This window comes from Plecotus auritus (genome assembly GCF_963455305.1).
Source record: "Plecotus auritus genome assembly, chromosome: 6".
Classification (NCBI taxonomy): Eukaryota; Metazoa; Chordata; class Mammalia; order Chiroptera; family Vespertilionidae; genus Plecotus; species Plecotus auritus.
In genome coordinates, this window is record NC_137773.1 from 172981944 (window position 1) to 173005539 (window position 23596).

Consider the following 23596-nt stretch of genomic DNA (forward strand, 5'->3'; position numbering starts at 1 on the left):
CGTGATGAAAAATGCCAGGAGCGCAGGCCTGCCCATGTCCGGGCACCCGGCAGCGTGCACTATGGCGGGGATGGCTCCTTCTGCGATGCGTTCGCGTTTCTACTGCTGGCCACCGGGGCCCAGAGCACTTGAAAACTAAAAAAAGAGAAACTCTGAACCTCCAGAAAGGTCAGCTTGCATTCGGAGCAGGGTTCAACGGATTCTCATTTGATCCAAACGGATTATGCAAATGCGTTCCCCACCATCCAAGAGGTATGTGCTCTGTTACCTGAAGCCTGAAACAGGAGCTGGGTTCTCACTTTCCCAGGCCTGGGCTTTGGCTGGTAACGGACAGGGCTGTTTTGGGGCCGCAGCCCTGCTTTCCAGCAATGCCAGCAGCACGGATGGCCTGGGTGTCCCCCGCCTGGGGGTGAGCCCATCCTGAGGGTCCCCTGCCCACTCCAGACCAGCAGACATTGGGCAGAGCTGCCGGCTCTGCAGGAGGGGTTAACAGAGACACAAAGCCAGCGCCACTGAGAGCCAGCCAGGCATTGGGACCGCTCTGGCTACAGCCTCTGGCTGGCCCCGCTGCCTCTGGCTGAGATGTTAATCCCAGGAATCCTGCTGCCTGCTGCCATGAGGCGCTCTGGAGGGGTGGATGCTGGGATGCTTGCATATAAAGGCGGACAGGATGTTCAAAGAAACGAAGGGCCTGAAACTTGTCGTCAAGCTTCTTGCATTACCTGCCAGGTGGGTGGGTGGTGGGGAAAGGGGGAAATGAGGAGGGAGGAGGGCATGAGTCCCTGTCACTGAGCCTTCACCCTGCATCTCAGAGCTGGGGAGACCGGAGGTGGCAGGGCCACTGACTCCAGGCGACACATGCAAATTCGAGAAAAGCACAGGGTCCCCTGCAGAGCACCTCTGTTTTCTGGCCACGCAGGCCTGGGCTACTCACCCCGTGATGGACGTGTCCACTTCGTGCATCAGCGGCACCATCAGCGTGAGGGTGTTGTCGTGCAGGGACTCGGAGCGCTCCGTGTTGCCGCTGTGCGGGAAGAGCAGAGCGAACGCGGTCAGCACCCGGTCTCCCGTGCTCCCTATCAGAGCTCAGTCTGCTTCCCCTACCTGCCCAGGGCCGCTCTGCGCCTGATTCATCCTCAGCTCTGTTTTGGGGCCCTGTACAGAGTCACAGGGGGCACACTATGGTCTCAGTTGTGTTCCCCCTCCTCACAAAGATGTCCTGGGGAGCTGACCCCAGGAAACACCAGTGGAGAAGAGAGACAAGGAAGGGGAGGAAGACAATGAAGGCATGTGACCCAGGAGGTGAGGGCTGTGAGCAACTGGCTGGGTCTGGCTGGGGAACTCGGGAGGCAGTCTTGCCAGCGCAGGGCATGGGAGCTGGGCCCTCGTCCCGCACTCACTCCTGAGACCTGCTGCTGCTGGGGGAGGGGCGTGGGGCCATTAACTCCCTGGCACTGCCCTGTGCACACAGGTGAGTGGGCTCCGGACAGAGGAAGCCTCCGGCAGGTGGCAGGTGCCGGGAGCAGGTGAGTGCCAAGGGGTATGGATGGGCACTGGCAGCATGAGTACTGCTGTGGGTGCTTGTTCCATGAATGGCGGACCGGTAAGGTTAGGGCACCGCAGCCAGGAAGGGATGTGCCAGACTTCCCAGCTGTTTCCCACCTGGAGGCGGCGCCCTTCTTCCATGGACAGGCAAGCCCAGGAGAGGGTCCCGACCAACCCCGTCACCATCAATGGTATGGGAGCTCCCGCTGTGGACTGGAGGCTACCGTGTGTCCAAAAACTGGCATCCCCTTTGGGGCGAGAAAACACGGGATTGGGATTCTTGTGAGGTCATCCTGGAACGGCAGAGGCAAGGGAGCAGCAGCTGCTATGCCGGGGAGTCCCCACCTCGGACAGGTAAGGAGCAGAGAGATAAGGTAACGTGCCCAGGGACCCACAGCAAACCGGGGCAGCCCGACTCTTTCCCGGGGCAGGGCTTTCCCCCCGGGATTCCCTTGCCTGATACAAGGGTTGGGGACTTGGGGGGAGAAGTGGGAAGAAGGAAGAGGAGAAAAAGACGCGAGAAGACCTAGTTCCCCTTTGCTATTTAATCAAATCTCAAATATGAATCGTGATTATTATTGCAGGGACGTGACCGCCTTGGTGAAAGGCACGGCTGTTGGGTGCATGTCGCTGGACCCGACATGTACGGTTGTTCCTATCACATGGTGCGGATATGGGGCTCCGGCCGCAAGCCAAGTTCACCCTCCAGGGTGGGTACGAGTCTCCCAGACCTGCTGAGCTTCTTGCACCTCTCCCATCACACGGTTCCCTGCCCGTGGGCAGAGTTCCCGCCCCCTCGCCCCCCATGCCTTCCTCTCCCACCCAGCAAGTGCCGAATGCAACACCACTTAAATAGCGCTCACATCCCCTCTCCCCCTCTCTCCTATTGTTCTGAAACAATGGCGCTCCACGACCCTGACCCCAGACTCCTCATCCGTCTTCCGCCTATGGGGTGACCCCCATCGCTCAGAGGGCAACCACCACCGTTTGCAAAAGCAGCAGGTGTCTCACTTCCTTGCCCTTCCTTCCCGGGGGCAATGACATCCAGAGGGTCACTGCTATGGGCAGGCCAGACAGGAGACCCGCACGCACGGATGGGGTGGCAGCCCCGGGCCTGCCCCCTCCCCCCAGCATCCTGCCAGGTCTGCGGAATCAGTTCCCGCTGGAAGCGCTGCCCCTTGCCCTGCCATTTGGCCAGCCGCCTGTGGCCGCTGGCAGCTCAGGCCCAGCAGTGTCGTCTGTCGTCAGGGGACTGCTCCAGACGGAGCGAAGTTGAAAAGGTGAGATAAAGAGGCCAGACATCAAAAGGCTTCCAGTCATCCTGCAAGCGTGTGACTCGGGGTGCTTCCCCGCGGCCGGCAAAGCGCGGCTGCTGAGAGGGGAGCTCTTGAGAAACTGTTTACTCTCAACATTGTGTCCTCCTGAATCCACACGTGGGCAAGAGGCCGTCAGAGGGTGGTGACGGGGAAGAAGGCAGGATCCTAGCTTTCAAGATAAGGAGCTTTAAGGAGCTTTCCATCACGGCAGGAAGTGGAGGGCTGTGGGTGCCCTCGGGGGCAGTCAGACCAGATTGGAAATATTCTGCTGTGTATGTAACAGATAATACAGCTTCCTGAACATTTGTGATTCAAAGAATTAGGAGATCTGATCTTTAATAGTTAAGCTACCAATGCTAGGGGGGATCTCCCCATGCTATACAGAAGGAGGTGTTCTTGCATTGAGTAAGTTATTAGCGCTGTATTTGGTAAACAGTAGCTTAATATTTGGTAACTATTTGCTTGATAGATGTCTGCCGAGTGAAAATGCACCCCAGAGGGCAGACTCCGCAGCAGAAGCGGAAGGTATCTCTGGCCGCCTACAAGCTGAGGCTGAGCTGGGTTTTCCCTTTTCCAAAGGGCAAGAGTCAGCTTTGAACCTGCAGAGCCCAGTGAGCGCTCACAGCACCTGTTAACCTAGGCCTGGCCTGTCCCGCAAGCCCTGCTGTCAGCCTGGAGGGCTCAGAAGCGGCCCAGGAAAGGGGAGAGGGCCAGGAAGAGCAAGATGGCGCCCCCAAGGCAAGTTTCCCTCTGCACTGTTATCATGGATTTGTGAACTTGCTTGGAGACTTGAAGTGACTGCAGGACTTTGCATCACCCAAGAGTGACCTGAGAACGCACAGGACCCTCCGAGATGTCCTCCAAGGACAGGGAAAGAGAGACGGGGTAGCTGTGCAAGCAGAACTAAAACAAGCACCCCGCCCCCCCCCACCCCGCCCCAAGATCTGGTTCCACCAGCGCTTTGGGGCTTTATCACGCATAACCATTTCCTCCTCTTCCTCAGCATCCTGGGCATCAGGGCAGCATGGCCCGAGCTCCGTCTTCTCGGGTCCAGCAGCACTTACCTTTGGAAAACAAAGTTGAAAGCCCTCTTACCTCTGAGCAGTAATGATGAAGCTGAGAACTTCTTCTTCTCCAGACAGATGGCTTGTATCGAAGATCACACTGAATTCGTACTAGAAGAAAGAGACGTTGGCATCAGCAGGCATCCCACATTAAACGGTTAGCTACAACCTTCCCTGCTTATGACCCCTGGGAACTCAAGCTTTATTTGTATGCACATATATTTTATTAATGTTTTTATTTATTTTAGAGAGAGGGGGAGGGAGAGAGAGAAATATCAACGTAAGAGAGAAACAGCGATCGGTTGCTTCCCATACCCACCCCAACCAGGGGTTGAACCCACAACTTGGGTATGTGCCCTGACCGGGAATTGAACCAGTGACCTTTCAGTACACTGGGCAATGCTCAACCAACGGAGCCACACTGGCCAGGGTTGTATGCATGTCTTTTTGATTGTTGGTCCTGAAACACAGCTTTAACAGTAAAAACCACCCTGCCAAGAGGCACACGGTCCTTTTCAACAACTGAGGTTCTCTTTAGGAAGTGATATGTTTGTTTCTTAAACCAGGACTTTCTAAATTTCACTCATACACCATGTTCCAAATTTCTGGCCACCTCTGCATACTGTATCCCCTGTGATATTTGCTTAACATTTTTATTGCCTCACTCCCTTTGTCTAAAGACTATTTTAAAAGGAAAATGTGTACCGCTATCACAGACGGGAATCCAAGATCACCTGCCATAAAAAGAAGGTAGTCATCACACAGGTGCAATGAAAACAAAGCCATGCTGACTTCCGTGGCCTGCTGAAGGCTCTGAGCCTCAGGTCTGCTCTACTTTGGTAAGAGGGAAATAAACAAGGGACAGCGAGGTGCTAAAGGTATGTCACACGATGGTAGACCTTATCCTGGATGTGGTAGAATGGAAAAGGTGTTGAAAAGGTAATAACTTTATCACTGTAAGAATCCAGGTTGTTTAGTGCTGTGTCCATATATCACCTAAAATCATCTCAGGGACCTCCAGTGGTGAACATCCTGTGATTTGGGGAACACTGCCCTAAGCACATGTTTTTCACAGTATATATATATATATGTGTATACACATGCACACACACACACACACATTACACACACACATATATATCAAGCATGTGTAGGAATGTGGGAGGAACCCTTGGATTGGGGTTAGAGAACCAGGCTCTATCACAAACTGACCATGTATCATCGCCAAGACACTTACCCTGTTTGCATTTCAATAAAAAGAAGAGGGTGGACAAAATGGTTCTTAAATTCCTTTAAGCTCTGAGAGTCTATGACTTATTTAGTACCTAATGGTTAGGTTCCTTGATGACTAATTCTAGGCTCTAGTCCAGTGGTCGGCAAACTCATTAGTCAACAGAGCCAAATATCAGCAGTACAACGATTGAAATTTCTTTTGAGAGCCACATTTTTTAAACTTAAACTTCTTCTAACGCCACTTCTTCAAAATAGACTCACCCAGGCCGTGGTATTTTGTGGAAGAGCCACACTCAAGGGGCCAAAGAGCCGCATGTGGCTCGCGAGCCACAGTTTGCAGACCACGGCTCTAGTCCAACGTTGCAAGACTGTAATCTATTGAACTGAATGCTGCCTGAAGGGACCGGACCTTGGACCATTACACTGGACCATCATCTACAGTGGCCACTGAACATCCCTATCTAGACAGACATTTCTGTTGCTGTGGGACTGGTCAGCTTACAGGGGTTAGGACAGGAAGGGAAGCTGGACAACACAAAGGAAGGAAAGTCAAGGGTCTCATCCCAGCAAAGAGTCAGAACTGGCAGAAGATGTGAACACACTGGACATCAAGGTGAGGTGAGAAGCAAAAGATCTGGGCAAGAAGCCAAAATCAGAGACGGAGGCCTGGGAGAACAGAAGGTCAGAGACACAGCTAACCAGAGTAAGCCGGCCGGGCAGTCATGATGCTCGGCAGGTGGTCTGGAGTCCAATGACCCACAGGGCCTGGGGGATCAGGAAGGGCAAGCCAGGCTGAGGACAGAGGGAGCCCGTGTCCTTGCCAAGTCACTTCTTGAGCTTTTTCCAGGGAATTTCCCCCCGATCCCTGACTCTACGTTTACCCTTGTCACAGGTCTTAACCTCTGTACGCGGGAGGATGGCAGCGCATCCCCATGTAGGGAAATAAAAAGTCAATATTCCAACATTCATACTTCTGTTGGTTCTCTATTTTGAAAATTGATGAATTTTGACAAAATTTAATGCCCCAGATTTCAATATCGCCTTGTTTTCATTTTCATGATGACCTTCTCTTTATTATGGCAAGTGATCCTGGGTCTACTTGTGCCTGGGATATAAATTCTCCTTTAAAAATAATCTTTAGACTAAAACTAGTAAGGCACACCTTAGGTTTGATTTGGGATGTAGACTGAATTTCATAATAAAATGGCAACTGTGAAAAATCTTTCCGTTGTCTATTTTCTATTGCTCAATAGATTTTCATTAAATTGGTGTGATGTGCCACATACATTACTATCGGACATCGGACCATTATATTGATTTCCACGGTTCAGGGTACTCCTTCCTCATCCGACTTGGAGTCTAACAGAACGTGGCCTCTACTCTGCCAGCTACTAGTAACCCCTTTTCTAAGGCCAGCCACCTTGAGGTTTCCCTCCTCCTGGGATGCATGTGGGCAGCTGAGAAAGAGAATCAGAAAAAGGCTCAGCAACCGTGGATGTTAAGAGCCACAGACCTTTGGAGCAGGTTCTTCCAATGAGGCTGATAGTTCAATGATTTTTAAGAAATGAGCAAATCTTCTTTCTCACTACAGTGGTCGGCAAACTCATTAGTCAACAGAGCCAAATATCAGCAGTACAACGATTGAAATTTCTTTTGAGAGCCAAATTTTTTAAACTTAAACTTCTTCTAACACCACTTCTTCAAAATAGACTCGCCCAGGCCGTGGTATTTTGTGGAAGAGCCACACTCAAGGGGCCAAAGAGCCGCATGTGGCTTGCGAGCCACAGTTTGCCGACCACTGCACCAGAACATTTCCAAAATTGGTTTATTAAACAGCTACCATGTACTGGGGCCAGAAAGTCTTAGGAATGAAAATGATTTGATTCTCCGACATAGGCAGGAGAGAAGGATCAAGTTCTCATTTATTCTAGGGGGGAAAAGGTAGACAAAGGTAGATGACCTTTTCTTCAAATCATAGCAGGAAAAATAGCTTCCATTTCGTAAGGCAGGCCCGGTCATTTAGACTCTAGTTTTGTCTCCAAAAATCATATCTTCTACGTACGCCTCTCTGCATCTCCTTATAAGGATGGCACCTGTGAGAATGCCCCGTGAATGTCTGAATATGCTGTGCCCTGGTATTGTTTGAGCTTAGAAAATGCGGCTCCTTATAAATATCTAAATGGCTGTCATTGCTATTACTTAAAAAAGTGAAGTGCAATACAATTATTTATGTTTTAAGCATTTGAAGAAGTCTCTTTAAGAAAACTGTGAGTGCCCAGGGGAGTCAGGGCTGTAGGCCACTAGGCCAGACCACCCACATCGTCTCCTATGTTGCCTCTGGGACTCCAAGTGGCGTGCAATGTCCCAGAAGAAAAATCCTTTCAAGGAGGCCAACCAGATGCTGCCTGCCAAACTGCTCAGACCATGCTGTGTCTCTCACATTTGGGGCATGTCATGTGGGTCAAAGAGAAAGACCACGTGACCACGGCCCCTCTGGAGTAGACTGCCATGGACAAGAGGGTTACCATACCCCAGCTCCTGCAGGCGGAAACCTAGGGGGAGGCAGCTGGCGGAGTCAGGGGCTGGTGGGAGGGTCTGGGGGCTGCTCCCAAGGAAGTGCCCCACTCCACCCCTTACCTTTGAGGTGGACCTCATGAAAGGGAACCCCACGCTGCATTTGAGGAAGTCCGATTCCAGCAGTTCACAGGAAATGCCCATTTCCTCCTGAAAGAGAGAAAAACACCAACAGATGGGCCGGCTGCACAAGACAGATGTGGACCTGGCCTCGGGGAGGCAGATGGAGACTCCGGCAGGCACGGTGCGTCTTTAGTTCCCAAACAACAGGCACTGTGGGCTGTGGGGGGACGAGGAGCCTCTGCCCAGCACGAGTCCCAGGCCTCCTCTGGTGCCCACCCTTCTGCTGGTTCCCTGGGAAGACAGGTGCAGGGGACAGAACCACTCTTCACCAACATGTGGGCTCGGAACCCCCATGCTCTCCTGGGACACGGGATGGGGCCACATGTGAGTGGGACACCTCCTAGGTTTGGATGAAAAGGCAGCCCTGCTGTCTTTCTGGCTCCTTTCTCCTAAGCCCACGCCCTAATCCCGCCTTTCAAGACCTTGCTAGTGTAGGAGTGTCAAACTCTAAGAAAACGACACCCACGAAAACACAGGGATTCTTTCTACAGCCCAGAGAAGTGAGGAGGGCTGAACTCCCCGGACTGGGTCAAGGGCAAGGACAGGTTAGCCCAGCCGCCATGGACTCTTCATGTGTTGGCCCGAGAACCAGGGGAGGGGCACAGGGAGCCGCTTTCTCCACCGGAACACATGGTTTACAGCCAAGGTCAGAGGACAGCCAGGAGGCTCCTTCATACCCTCCCTGGCCCCCGGCTTCTCCAGGTCACTGCAGCAAATCAGGACTTCCAAGGGGAGGTGGTATGTTTGCAGATTTTGGAGAAGGGGAGGCACAAGGTGGAACTAGCACTTGCTGAGGGTCTAGAAGTTCTGAGACACTGAAGTTCAATAGGACCATGTGACCTCCCCAAGGTCATTCTAAAACCTGTCTCCTTCCCTGTCCCACACAATGGCAGACAAAAGGAACCAATCCCTGTGGATCCAGCTCTGAAATGCTGCCCGTGCTTCCTGCTCCAATTTCCCAGACCCCACACCTCAGCTCAGAACAGCTGTTCCTGTCCTTCAGACAAGTACGATGAAAATTTCCTATTGTGTCCAATCGGGGAAAAAGGTGAGCACTTACTATAATATGCCTATTCAGTTACAAATGAGAAACATATACTACCATACTTACAGATCAGGGACATTATCAAACACACAAAAAGTACAAATGCTAAAAGATAACCAATCCATGGACTTAGAAGTCCAGATAGCAACTGGGGAGGCAGTCAGTGGAGGAAGCTGCCTGGGTGCTGGGAATATTCTTGGGTGCGATCATTGTGGGATTCCATGAGCTGGGCACTTAATGATTTGTGTAATGTGGTCTGTTTGTTAAACAGCAATAAAACTTTACTAAAAAAAAAAAAAAAAAAGCAACAAAACAAAAATCCTTCCAAATGACAATGAAATGAAAAATAGAGGACATAGAAATAGCTAAGGCCACTCTCTCTTTAGCATCCAATCTTGGAGATGACCGGTGTCGGGGATTATATGTTTTCTAATGGCTCTCAGGGACCTTGGGGAGCGTTTCTCCCTTGGACTCGGGACCCCGTGCGTCTGAGTCCGTTTGGGAGCACCTTAAAAAACACAGATTCCTGGGCTGCATCCCAGTCGTCTCTGAGTGGACAACTGAGTGGATTCCGAGACTGCGGGGCCTGGGAAAAGCATGTCCCATGAGCGCTGAATGATAACGTGGGTGAGCCTGCCTGCAGTGCCTGGGAGCCACTGCCACGAGCTTCCCTTTCTTTGGTCCATCCTACCGGCTGCTCGAGGGGCCTTCTTAAAACATGCCTCTCTCCGCTGCAAACAGGATGGAGCTTAAAACCCATTTGGACCCATATTTCCTGTCACTGTCCCCCCACCCCACAGAGCACATACGTTGCTATTCAACAAACACCCTGACCCGGTACCATTTCCACACCTCTGTGTAGGTTGTTCCTCAGCCCCACCCCAAGGTTTTCTTCACCCACCTTGGCCCCCAAACGCTAGGGTTGGTGAGTTCACATACAGAACATGGTTACGGTGCAGGGTTCAGAACGGGCCCTGAGTGTCCCTGGGGAGCTGAGTCAGCCTATCAGCTACCAGGATCATGACAGATGTGAGTGCCCTGAACCTGAAGAGCTCAGGGACTAGAAGGGCACGTCCTCCCAGCAGAGAAGCAGACATTTACACAGCAGTGCGAGGGGCTGTCCTTGGAACCGAGGGGACGTGTGTTGGCAATTTCCATAAGGAAAACCAGAGAATAATTTCTCAAATGTTGTCTCAAGAACTGCATATCCCAAAGACGGGTCCTAATGGTTCCCTGGGGGTGGCCTTTGGTCACCATCCTCTTCCTTCTACCCCTCACCCCAGAAGCAGTGCCCACAACTGGCCCAACTAAAAGCTACTCTAAATTCTAGCTAATTGGCTGTGGGCCTCAGAGGCAGCAAGCCCAGCCCAGGGTGACCTTCGCTCTCAGTTTCCCTCGGGCAGTCCTGCTTCATGTCTGTCATCTGGGTGTAATTACTCTCAAGAGCGTCCCGGCATAAATATAAATTACGTGATGACTCAACCCCTCCAAACTCCTTTTGTAACGCTCAAGCACTCACTGGAAATCCCTTTCACGCCAGGAGAGAGGTTTTCAATGTAAGTCGAAGGCCTGTCTGCTCTTGACGATGTGTTGCCCCGAAGACATCTTCAGTGTGTGCATGTGTGTGAAGGAGTGACGGTGCCTTCAAACATCAATGCTGGAACTTGATGGGACCACGGTTTGCTTAGCTTTGCCTGAGACGGCTCTGGGTTAGTCAAGAGCTGCTGAATGACCTCATTCCTGCTAATTCCAAAATACGAGAACGTAACATTTAAACCAGCATTGACTGTACTAGTCCAAGTCTCTCTTCCTCGCAGTCTAATGAAAATTACAAAATTCTGGATGGATCTTGGTGGCGATAAGCAGAAAGAGCGAAAAAGCAAAGACATCTCTAGGAATGAGCGCGCTCAGCGGCTGGCTCGTGCTCCGGGATGATGCTCCAGACTGGTTGCCATGGAGACCCCTCCTGCCACCTGTCAGCGCCAGTCCAGCTTCCTGTGGCTACTGGAGCCGCCCTGACCAAAAGGCTCTTTCATTCTAAGCCCTGCTCTCCGACTACCGTTCTGTCTGGGAGGTATGACACCCTCCCCCATAAGTATTCTGCACCCTATGACTGACACGGTGCAAAAGGCCACCCTCTGCCTCCAGGTGGGACCAGCTGTGTCGTGCAACTCATGATACAGAGTTTCGCCGGAACTGGCCAGGCAGACTCCGGCCGAGCCCATAGACCCCTTTGGCTCCTTCCTCCGCCCCATCCTGCGCCCGTCATTCCTCTTCTCCCAAGAGCATTTCCCCAGTAAATCACCGGCACAGGGATCTCCATCTCAGGTTCTGCCTCTGACGAACCTGACCTCAGAGAATACTCGTTACAGACGCGGCCTGGGAATGAGAGCCACTGGAACGCGCTGGGCGTTTGCTACTAGGTGGGGCGAGGCGACAGAAGGGGACACTCACCTGCTAAGATCACTCGTTTAAATCCCTCCTAGCCAACAGGAAACTTTCTCAATTGTCACTTATAAAACCTGTATGGCTCCCCCATCAGGGGAGCTCTTAGCCTCCAAGAAGCCTCTGCACCCCCTTTGTCTGGTTTCAGATCAGGCCCAGGTATAACCTTAAATACCAGGGTCAGGAAGGAGCCACGTACCCCGCTGATAGTCAGGCGGGCACGCTGTAGGCACAGAGAGACCCAGAGAAGCTTTAAAAAAATGAGTTCAGGGAAAAGTGACGAAACTCAGCTGTCCCCTGCTTTAGGTGACATCCGTGGACAGTGTTCCTTTGGGGGTTGCATCTTACCTCCGCCAGGCAACTGGTGCCCACCACGAGGTACATGGGGGTGATCCAGGGACCAGGCTTTGGCTTGGCTCTGGTTCCTGCCATGTCCCTGGAGGACTTGACTTTAGCATTGTTGCAAAACTCCGGATTATCAGCTCTCAGCCCTCGGGCATGCGGGCCAGTGAATGAGCTGTCTCTCCTTGGACCCTGCCTGTCAGCCAGTGTAGACATCTGATCACCCAATTCACATACAGGGAAATGTACCACAGCATCCAAATACACCCTCGCTGAGAAAGACCCAGGCTTCCACGAAATCAATGAACGTCGTGCTGGAAAACTGCTCCCACCACTGAGACCATTGATAAACCTGGGTCTGGCAGCGATGGGTCAGTTTCCTGCTGGAGAAACCACAAATCCCCCCGGATGATAACTCAATAAGCTGCTTCAGAAGATGAGGATTTAAGTAAAAGTATCCAGGGAGCCCTTGGGCAAACCATACCATTGTAAAGAAGACCTTTTTTTTTAATTTTTATTTTATTTTTTTTGTGACGGTGCTTAAAAAAAGGCAAACTATAAAGCCAAGAAAATGTTACTTTATGACATAGGAGGGATGTTCACCTCCAAACACTGCCCATCCAGCAGGCAATGCCTTCTTTCATTTCAGAAATGGGTGCACCGGTATTTTAAAAATGCTAATAAAGCAAGTGAGCGCTTGCCTTGGGTCGAAGATACCCTTGACAGTTATAATCACACTGTTACAAAAGCTGTTAAATGGAGGATAATATAAACTTATCTTCATAATTTTCAGTTTCATTTTTCCAAGGAAAGTTCCAATCAAAACTTTTAAAAACTTTTACTGTGGAATTTTGGACCCTATTTTAAGAAGAGTCACAGAACCAGCTTTTTCCCCAGTCCTGCTTTTCTTTGGCTCACAAGGACACCCGATATTGTACAACGCGATCAGGGTTTCTCCCTGGAGATTATAAGTGATTCAATTAAAAAAAAATATTTTTTTTTCCAGTTTTTAACCAACACACGTTACACTCAGGATCAGGAAACCACCAATTAACATTATTTATTTATTGACTTAAATACGTTTTTATTGATTTCAGAGAGGAAGGGAGAGGGAGAGAGAAACATCAATGATGAGAGAGAATCATTGATCAGCTGCCTTCTGCACGTCCCCCACTGGGGATGGAGCCCGCAACCCAGGAACGTGTCCCCGAACCATGACCTCCTGGTTCATCGGTCGACACTCAACCACTGAGCCACGCCAGCTGGGCCCAACGAACATGTTTAGGACATAATTACGGAAAGGTTGGTTTGGGCACCTCTGTTTTCTCAGCGCCTGGCATGGAGCTGGTCCCTGAGGAGACCCTGAGTTTGCATGGATTACATGATCGGGCCTTGGCTCATCAGGGATTCAGATGAAGGGACTGCAGGAAGCAGCTCATTGGCTGGTCTGCCTGGCATGGCAGCTGCTTGCCTTGGCACAGCCCCTCTCTTTTCCAGACATACCTCGGCTGTCCTGGCCCCAGGAGCGCGGCCAGTGGAGCTGAGCTCCAGCCCTGTTTGTAGCGTGCGGTGCTTGGCAGGAAGGATCAGATGATGAGGCTGGGGGGCCTCCGTGGCTCTCGGGCTCCTGCCTCCCGATCACACAGCATTTGGTTTCACTGTGGGGCGGGGCTTTATCTGACCACCAACACACTGCTCTTTGGGGAGCAGCAACGTCTGGGGCTGGGCTTATGCTCAGCGCCAGGGCGCGTCTGAAATTTGATTTCCAACTTTCCACTTCCCACACGTGTCTGTCAAACTGAAGATGACCCCGATGGCCCCATGTCTGTCTGCCAGGGTGGCAGGCTGGTGCTCCTCTAAGACCCGTCCTCTCCCCGCCCTCCGGCCCCCAGGCCCGCCAGGTGGCCCCGGGGAGCTGGTAAGAGATGCCTCCATGTCAGGTCAGTTAACAGAGAATTCAGCTGAGTTTTGGTGGCATTTTATGCCAGATTCCATAATCGACTGGGGAGTCAGAGGTAAGCAGGGGTTCCCAATACCTTGGCCCAACGAGTTAACTCCTAGGAGAAACTCATTGGCCCAACTCAGTGGTGAGTCAGCCTGAGACTCACCAGAATAAACAGTCCTGCGCTCGGAGGGGAGGCCTCTGGGACAAGGCCACGAAGTCCTGCCTGGGAGGAAAAGCATATGAGCTCGCAGCATGAAAAGTGCACGCATTTTGGCATTAGTGTCACAACTTTTTAAAAAAACGTGTTTTTTTTTTTTTAATTAATTTTAGAGAGATAGGAAGGGGGAGAGGGGAGAGAGGGAGAGAGGGAGAGAGAAAGAGAGGGAGAGAGGGAGAGAGAAAGAGAGGGAGAGAGGGAGAAACATTGATGTGAGAGAGAAACATCGATGGGTTGCCTGCTGTATGTGCCCCTACTCAGAAGGGAAACAGAACTCAAAGAAGTTGTACCACTTGCCGGGGGTTTCCTATCTGGCACTCGGGGAGTGGGCCAGCGGGGTTGTGGGGTGGGGAACACCAAACAAGGAACAACCAGGTCCCCTGGAACCCGCAGAAGTGAGACTGACCAGGTGGGCAGCACAGACCCCATGAACCCGGAGCACACAGTGACCCTAGCACAGATGCCAAGGATGGCTGGTGGCCTGGCAAGGCTGGGCAGCGGTTACAGACCTTCTGCCGGCTAGGCGCTGGCAACTGCACAGTCCGGGGAACCAGAGGTGATTATCCAGCCGCCTGGGGGATGTGGAGGAGGGGGGCAGAGAGAGTGCTACAGAGCAGGTGCTTCTCCTAAAGTTTGTCAAAACCCCCATTTGGAGGCAAAGGCCCAGACTCTTCTGGGTTTGTTCTTTCCAAGCGTGAAAAAGCAAAGGGTGAAAATGAGCGCCGGGGAGGGAGAAACCACACGGTTGTTAAAGCAAACTCCCCTCCAAAGCCAAGCATGAGAAGCGAGAGAGTGCACTTTAATTACTTAATTTTTAAAAATGTATATTGTTGTAAGTATTACATATGTCGCCCTTTCTCCCCCATGGACCTCTTCTAGCCACCGCCCTGCCCCCCAGGCCTTCACTACCCTATTTTCTGTGTCCATGGGTTATGCATATATGCACACAAGTTCTTTGGTGGATCGCTTCCCACCCAGCCACCCTCCCCCGCCTTCCCTCTGAGGTCCGAAAGTCTGTTCCCTGCTTCTATGCCTCTGAGAGAGTGCACTTAGAACCACAGGCCGGGGGCGGGGGGGGGGGGGGGTGTGGGGTTGGGGGGGCACTGGGGAGCAAGGATCTGATCCAAGTGGGGACAGGGGACTTCTCCCCAACAGCCCTCTTGACTCTTAGAAAAAAAAATACTTTGAAAGCTTGAAAACAGATGAAAATAACCTTATACTTTAAAAACCAATACGAAGTAGGAACGACTCGAATCAACTCTTATTCCTGTAACACGCCTCTCCCGGGTGCATTTCCTCAACCCTGCCTAGAGAGCATCTTTCCATTTTCCCGAAGTGACATAAACCAAATAGAAACACTTTCCCCAATGCTGGTGCGCGCGCCCTTCGGGACCGCAGGAATGTGAACTTGAGAATCTACACAAACAAATAAATACAAACCAACCAACCGGGCCGTACCGAAGAGCCCAAAGGGAAGCGGCCGGCAAGCTCTGCCTTCCTTCTAAGGCCCGCGGAGTGGATTTTCACCCGGGAAGCCTTGCCTCCTGCTACATGGAGGCAACTAACTTATTATTAGATTTAAAAAGAAGGCTTCTCTTCTAAGGGAATGTATTTCCCAGAGCCTGCAAATTCTTGGTCAACAAACTAAGAGTCCAGAGTTGAATTCCATCTCATGAATCCAATTATTTTGGTTTTCCATCACACTTTTCCCTTGCCCTACAGGCTGGACTGAAGAGAATAAGGCGGGGACCTCTCCCGAAATGACTGGAAAGAATGTACCGTCATGGCATAAGGTCAGTGGTGTTTGGACGCAAAGGCTGTGTGGGAGTCAAGTGTCTGAGGGGCCGGTATGAAGGTCTTGGCCAGGAATCTCGACACTAGAAATGTACTCACAGCGGAGAGTCCCATCCCATCTCCAAACCCACTCAGCCCCTGCCCACGCATAACCCACTTGTGAACAGTCTTGCTGCCGTGTCACTGAAGCTGGGTCCTTGGACCTGTAGCATCAGCACCACCAGGGAGCTTGCATGGATGCAGATGCTCAGAGCCACCTGCTGAATGAGAACCTGTACTTTAACAAGAGCTCCAGGTAACCCCTGTGAAATGACTGGAGAAGCGCTGCTCTCCATCCCCGAGCCCACCCACACAGGTAACCATGGAGACCACCTCCCTCATGCCCTCCGCCCTGCAGGAAACTAGGTCCCCTACTGATGCTACCTGAGGGCTAGTGTCTATGTGAGGGCAGACTTTTCTGGAGGTGAGGACCCGCCCATTCCTGTGATCCTTCTCTGGGCAGACAGACTCTGGGACGAGGACTGGGGTGTAAGCAGTTTGTCTGGAAGGTGACCTCAGGGTCCTCCCTGAGGGAGTGGGGAAGTGCACCGCTAACTGGGGAGAAAGGTGGGCGCTGCCCTTCAATTCCCGCCTCTCCTTGGTCGAGAGGTATCCAGGGGACAGCGACTATCAGGTGCTTCCAATTCCCTGGGTGCTTGAATGCAGCTAAGCCCTCAAGAAAGGCCCGGGCAGAGACACAGGCAGGCCCCCGCCTGCAGAGGAGCGGCCACAGGTGGTCGCCAGGGAGGGTGGAGGGAGCACAGGGCATGGACAGCAGCCTCCCCGTCCTCCCCGCTCTGCACAAGCAGTCGGGTGGCCAAGCTGTGGGCTGAGAACGGAGGTTGGTGGCAGCTACCGATGAGCCCCCCAACCCCCCACCCCGGCTGCAGAGGAAGACCCCTCTCCCGGGTGCAGCACGCCTGGAGCGCGTCTCCACTGAGCACGCCGTGGGCTCACGGTGCCCATCTCGGTGGGTGGCTGCTTCTACTCTCTTCTCTCCGGTTGCCACCCACATCTCAGGACTCTCCTTAAAGAACTGATGTCCTCTTTTAGAGAGCCTGCCCTCCACCCTCCTCTCTCTCTCCTTGCTGCTACAACGGTCCGCTCCCACCTCCTCCCACCCAGACCAGCGCAAGACAGCCTCTGGTGAAAGCCCGGCTCGCAGCTGTCCCGCACTCTGTCCTACAGACTGCCCAGGCGAGTCTCCACACACCAGGCAAGTCCTCCCATAATGTCATCTACTTAAAGCGAAACAGCATAAAACCAAACCTACTGTAACGCAGGCTAATTGATATAAGAGTTCAGTTCCTAAAACTCTCTCGTCAACGAGATAACGAAATGGTGAGTGAGATGATGTGATTGGAGGATCTGTTCACTTTTGCCCCAAAGCCTTAAAGGTTATGAACAGCTACGACCTTTCACGGACTCTTAGGAGCCCTGAGCCCTCCCACCACCTGGGAGCCAGGGACGCCTTGCACAGCTTTGCAGGGTGTTCCCTGCAAGAGGCCTGGCTGAGGGGGAGAAGGGGCTGAAACCACTCCAGCCCCGGCAGCTCTCGCCCAGCCCGGCACCTGGCAAAAGGCTCTGGACCACCAGAGGGGGCACTTCGCTCCAATTTGTATCATGGTGCTGGGAAGACTACGGTGGCTCTGCGGGGAGTTTTGTTAAAAAGACCCAGATGGAAGCCCCACGGTGGACCCACTGAATCAAAGCACACGGCTCGGGCCAGCATTTGCTGAAAGCTCCCTGGGTGGTTCCCAGGTTAGGAACCCTTCAACGTTAGGCTGCGTTAAAATCCCGACTCAAGGAGCACATCACGTGCTCCATCCTCCATCCTCAGGGGCAGAAGCTGGGCCAGGAAATGTGGATGTTGCATCACCTGAGGCAGGTATTCTGCACCAGCCTTTGATGCACGGGTCCCAAAGGGCTAGGACAGTCACGGCCGTTTTGGAGACTAAGAGACTGAGCCCGGTTGGTGTGGCTCAGAGGTTGAGTGTTGACCTATGAACCAAGAGGTCATGGTTCAGTTGCCAGTCAGGGCACATGCCTGGATGGGAGGCTCGATCCCCAGTGGAGCGGGGGGGAGTGCGTGTACAAAAGGCAGCTGATCAATTGATGTTTCTTTTTTAAAAAAATGTATTTTTATTGATTTCAGAGAGGAAGGGAGAGGGAGAGAGAGATGGAAACATCAATGATGAGAGAGAATCATTGATTGGCTGCCTCCTGCATGCCCCATACTGGGGATCGAGCCCGCAACCCAGGCATGTGCCCTTGACCGGAATTGAACCTGGGACCCTTCAGTCCAGAGCCCGACGCTCTATCTACTGAGCCAAACCAGCTAGGGCTCATCATTGATGTTTCTCTCTCTCTCCCTCTCCTTTCCTCTCTGAAATCAATAAAAATATATTAAAAAAAAAAGAGAGATTAAGACCCAGAGGGTACAAGCAGTGCCTTCCTGGGGCCCTAACTTTGGTGAGGACAGAATACCTGTCACTATGCCTCTCCCGGCCTTTGAGTCACAGACAGGAGCCTGCAGACTGTGCCTGCCCACCCTGCCCGGGGCAGGGACAGAGAGGTGGACTCCGGGGGGCAGGGTCAGGTCCAGCGCGGGCGCCCCTCCTGCTGCTGTGGAGGAAGCGCATCCATTCATTCGGCAAGTGTTTCTGATTTTGCCTCAAATGGGAAACAGCTTCCAGGGAATACTTCTTGTGTATGAGACACGTATGTTTTCTGTTACGCATTACATTCCTTTGTTCCTTCCCTCGGTTAATAATTATTTATTGAGCAGCCTCGATGGGCCACATGCCTTTCTAGAGAGTCCCCGCTGTCTCCAAGGGGGTGTTCCCAGCCTGGGAGGGGGAGGGCCAGGCTGCTTGAAGCAGGACTCCCGTAGGGTACACTCCTGTGTGAGGAGTGTGCGGGCGAGGCGCGCGAAGGGTTGGAACCCACGTCCCTTTACAAGAGAGGCCTGCCTTCCCACCGGCCTCCCGGCTGTGAGTCTTCTTTCACAACTCCTGAGCATCACTATTGTGTCACCTTTCCTTTTAATTGGCTAAAAAAATCACCAAGTTCTTTAGACGATGAGATCTAAGACTGGACAGAGGGAGTGATGTACCAGAGTCACACTGGGGCTGACTTTGGTGGGAAAACCGAGTTCATCATTCCAATACCTAGATCAAAAACGATGACTAATGACAACAACAACAACACCAAAATACCATTCATGACACGGCAAGATCCAGCTGAAGGTCCTCTCATGCAGATCGGTGTCTAGCCGACCAAAAGGCTGAGCAGGTCCCTGTGGCGAGCACAGGAGTTGTGCTGTTACTATTTTATTCAACAGACTAGAGGCCCGGTGCACAAAATTCGTGCACTCGGGGAGGTCCCTCAGCCTGGCCGGTGCACCCTCGTAGTCTGGGACTCCTTGGGGGATAGCTGGCCCTCAGACATCTCTCTCACAGAGCCCTTGCTCCCTCCTTACCACCTGCCTGACCACTGCTCTTTAGTGCTGCCTCGGAGGCGGGAGAGGTTCTTGCCACTGCTGCTGGGCTCACCCAGCTTCTGGCTGAGCAGTGCTCCCCCTGTGAGAGCGCACCGACCACCAGGGGGCAGCTCCTGCGTTGAGCGTCTGCCCCCTGGTGGTCAGTGCATGGCATAGCGACTGGTCATTCTGCCTTTTGGTTGATTTGCATATTATCCTTTTATTATATAGGATACTCCTGCACGAATCTCACGGGCCAGGCACGGACGTCTGGCATCTCCCTGTCGCAGCAAGCCCTTCTGTTAAATACCAGGCATCGAGTAATGCCTTACAGACGATCTAACAGAGAAACATGTCCCAGCGAGGGCTCAGGCTTTCGGAAGCTGAGCATGAGGAGGACAGACAGGGAGCCCCGGCTGGTGCCAAGGACCCTCAGGTTGCGCACACAGCCAGCGACAGCCCGACACCGAGACCCTGGGGAACCGCATACAACTAGCACTGCTGCAGGTCAGTCTCGCAGCCCTCGATCCCGCAGGACCCGCTGAGGCAACCACAGGCTAAAGGCACGTGTCCCTCGTGTATTTCCAAGAAGAGTCCAGGGAGACGGGCTTGGCACTCCAGGATTACCCTTGGTTTTCTGCGTCTTCGGTGCCAGCCTTTTCCGTGACCTGGCCCGTTGTTGAAAACGACTTACATGCACCAAGAGCTGCCTTTGGCTGTTTGAACAGTTAGGTTTTAAGTTCAATCTTGCGTGAGAGTGGTTTGTAAAAACTGTGTGATTTTTTTTCATGGTTCTTTACAAAAAGCTGCAGGTTTATAAGATTGCCTAAGCCCCGTCTGTTTGCTCGGAACTCGCTGGAATATACCGGATTTATGACTGTGTCAGCCGCTGGCTCAGTTGCAGGGGAGAATGGACTGATTTATTACTTCCCAGGCCCCGACCCTGCAGAAGCAATCAATTGGTCAGCAGTTTCTGTGTCTCCATCTGTCATTTTCTAGGTGTCTCTCCCTCACAGGGCATTGCTGTTCCTTTTCTTTTTCTCCCGTTGAATGTGTTTCCACTTCTCTTGCTTTCCATGTGTTGTTCTTGTGTGTGTGTGATTTTTAATATATTTTTTATTGATTTCAGAGAGGAAGGGAGAGGGAGAGAGATAGAAACATCAATGATGAGAGAGAATCATGGATCGGCTGCCTCCTGCATGCCCCATACTGGGGCTTGAGCCCGTAATCCAGGCATGCGCCCTGACTGGGAATGGAACCATGACCTCCTGGTTCACAGGTTGATGTTCAACCACTGAGCCACCCACGCCGGCCGGGCTTGTGAGTTTTTTTTTTTTAACAATGTTATAGACTATTCCCTGTGCTGTACATTTCATTACATCCCCATGACTTATTCATAACAGGAAGTTTGCACTTCTTAATCCCCTCCACCTTTTCTGCCGCCCGTCCCCCTCCACCCCCACCCCCCCGCCATTGGTTTTTAGTTTTGATTCACGAGGCTGGACTGACGCCTGCCATTTCCCGCTCAGCAGGGCGAGGGGAGGATGGGCACACTGAGCTGGTGGCCCCACCACGTCCCCTGGGTCTCTCCACCACCCATGGCCCGCCCTGCATGCTGACTTCCCAGCCCCAGCACCTGTGTCTCCTGCCGGAGGAGGCCCCTGGGCTGTTGGAACCCCCTCTGTGGGTGAACGTGAGGGATGGAAGAGCATGGGAATTCACATCCCCTTGGGCAGTGGTCGGCAAACTCATTAGTCAACAGAGCCAAATATCAACAGTACGACGATTGAAATTTCTTTCGAGAGCCACATTTTTTAAACTTAAACTTCTTCTAATGCCACTTCTTCAAAATAGACTCGCCCAGGCCGTGGTATTTTATGGAAGAGCCACACTCAAGGGGCCAAAGAGCCGCATGTGGCTCGCAAGCCGCGGTTTGCCGACCACTGCCCTTGGGGGAACCGGTAGCCAAGCTCCCGTGTCCCGGACTGGGACACTCTGAGGTTGTGCCTATACAACACTGGGTTGTGCCAGAGGTACCGACCTTCTCCCCCCACCGAGGACTCTGGCTGACATCACCCCTTTCCTCGCCTCCTTCCCCGTGGCCCCTGGTGGTTCCTGCCGGGAACACTTCCTAGTGTCCCTGTTACATGATGTCTCTCTCAGGCGTTCATTCTAGGAAACTCAGACTGAGACAGTGGGAAGACACCATCAGAGGAACACCCAGCTGCTCTCCTCTCTCTGTGCCTCGGCTAGGGGGATGCCGACGGGGCCTTGGCCTTGGCCTTGGCGGGAGAATTCCAGGTTTAAGCCAACAGAACCTCTCATCCTCGCTGATGCCATGCGGGGCAGAGCTGCTTCCCGGGATTGACCCTTCCAAGCAAACCTGGATCTTCTGAAACAAAGAACTCCACCCCCAGCACTAAGGATGCAGCTAGCGGGCTGTGCAGCCTTCCGTGACTGACATACTGGTTTTCATCCACTTCAGGGCCTCTCCAACATGGGCTCATTTAATTATCGTTCCTAAGCGTTTCCTCTCGGCCCACTTTGGGGAGTCGCCGCCCGCACGGTCCACACCAGGCTCCGGGCAGGGGCTCTGAACAAAGGTCGAAGCCCCTGTCCTCTCTGCAGAGCTTCCCAGGGGAGGCACTGGACCCGGGAGACGGCCTGGCTTGTGACTGACTGCACAGTGTTTTTTTTTCAAACTGACTTGGGTTCAGATCTTGGTTCCATCACTTACCAGGTACCTCCCTGTAAACACGCAGACTAATTCCCGCCCCACGGCCTTGCTCTACGGACTGAGTTACTGTGGTGGCAGCCATGGAGGTGGCTGTTACTATCAGGCTCTACACGGCGACTTCTCCGGCATTGCCTTTGCTCTGCCCCCCACAGCTGCTGGCAAATCCTTAGGCCCCCAGTCACCCCCAGAATAAGGCTGTCACCTGGCCGGGCTGCCTGAAAACAGAGGACAGAGCTACTACGTGCGTTGAACTCTGACCCCGTGGCAGGCAGCGCTCTAAGACTTTGTTAGGGGAAATGATGCACGCTCCTGGGAGGTAGGGAAGGGCACATGGCAGCTCCACGGTCGAGCTGGAACTCACGTCTGGCAGTCTGTCCCCAGGGCCACACTGCTCACAGATACCAGTCTGCAAAGGGGCCTTCAGGGTGAGTGCTGCGTACTAGGTCGTCTTTCCTTCGCTCTGCCATAACCTGCCACTAGCTCAGCGGTTCCCAAACTCGGCCATGCCCCGGAGCCGGCTGGAGGTCTGTGAACCACACAGCGCTGGGATTCGCCCCCAGGGTGTCTGATTCAGGGGTGTGGGGAGGGGCTCTGTGAGTGTGCCCTCCTAATGAGGTCTTGGGCAATGTGGATGCTGGTGTCAGGAGACCACACTTGGAGGGGCGCTGATCTAGATGCTCAGAACACAGTCCCCAGGCAGGACCCACGGTGGAGGACAGCCTTACAGAGAGAGGACTTGGTCAGCGGCGCCAGCGGCCACCCGAGCAGCCCCTTCCAGGGATGCTGGGAAGTCTGCAGGGCTCTGTGCTGACATATGGGAGCCTTTCACAGGCCACCCACTGTCCCTGTGACACCCCAATGTCACCTTCCTCCACGCGGCCTCCCACACCCCGCTAAACACTTTATAGCGGCGCTGTGCTGAGGACATGCTGAGGAGGAACTGCAGGGGAGGAGGGGATGGACGAACGTGTCCAGGGAGCCTTCTCACGCCTGGCTCTTGAAGCGCCATTCCGTCCTGAGCTGAGTCTCCCAATCCCCATTTCACAGATGAGGAAAATGAGGCCCCGGGCTCGCAAGTGGCTGAAGTGGGATCAAACCCAGGCCAGTTCGGCGCCACCGTCCCTGCACTTCCTCTACCCCACGCTGCGTCCCTGTGACTACCTGGCTGGTGGGCACCCTGCTTCAGACACACCCGGGCAGGCGGCAGGGGGAGGCCAGTGTCCCAGGGGGGGCCCCTGCGGGGAAGGTAATGCTTCACGTGTGAAATCCAGGTCACAGACTCTGGTCTGGGTGGGTTTCCAACCAGAAACAGAAAACGCAGACGGCATCTCGTCTGCCTGAGGATCCACGGTTTGCGCTGAGCCCCAACAGATAGAGACAGAAGTGTGCCCACAGCGGAGTGGCCCCGAAGCGGCGGGAGGCCCTCGCTGGCAGCCAGCGTGCCCATCGCCTCCCGGGCAGCTGCTCCTTTGTGAAGGACGCTCAACGGGCTTTTCACCAAGAGCAGCGAGTTTGCTTTGGCGCGAGCCCTGACCAGTGACCTCAGGAGGGGGTGTGGAAGCCCCCGCCCCCCCGCCCCAGTGCCAACAATCTCCGTCTCACAGCTCGCTTTCTGCTTGTTTGGCGAGGGAGCTTGTTTCTTGTCTTCTTAATTTGAGGCCCTCCTCCCGCCTCCTTCTGTGGCTCTGTCCCCTCC

General features: G+C 53.2%; 1 protein-coding gene across 1 annotated transcript in view; it reads right to left on the reverse strand.

Moving 5' to 3' along the window:
* The window catches only part of ITGA9 (integrin subunit alpha 9), a gene marked incomplete at its 5' end in the record, with an annotated part of 281034 nt that overhangs the window by 60303 nt on the left and 197135 nt on the right, over positions 1 to 23596 (reverse strand). The window contains 3 exons of the mRNA XM_080674008.1: positions 935 to 1024; positions 3957 to 4036; positions 7796 to 7882. Coding sequence (XP_080530134.1) covers positions 935 to 1024; positions 3957 to 4036; positions 7796 to 7882 — 257 coding nt within the window. The remainder of the gene's footprint in view (positions 1 to 934; positions 1025 to 3956; positions 4037 to 7795; positions 7883 to 23596) is intronic.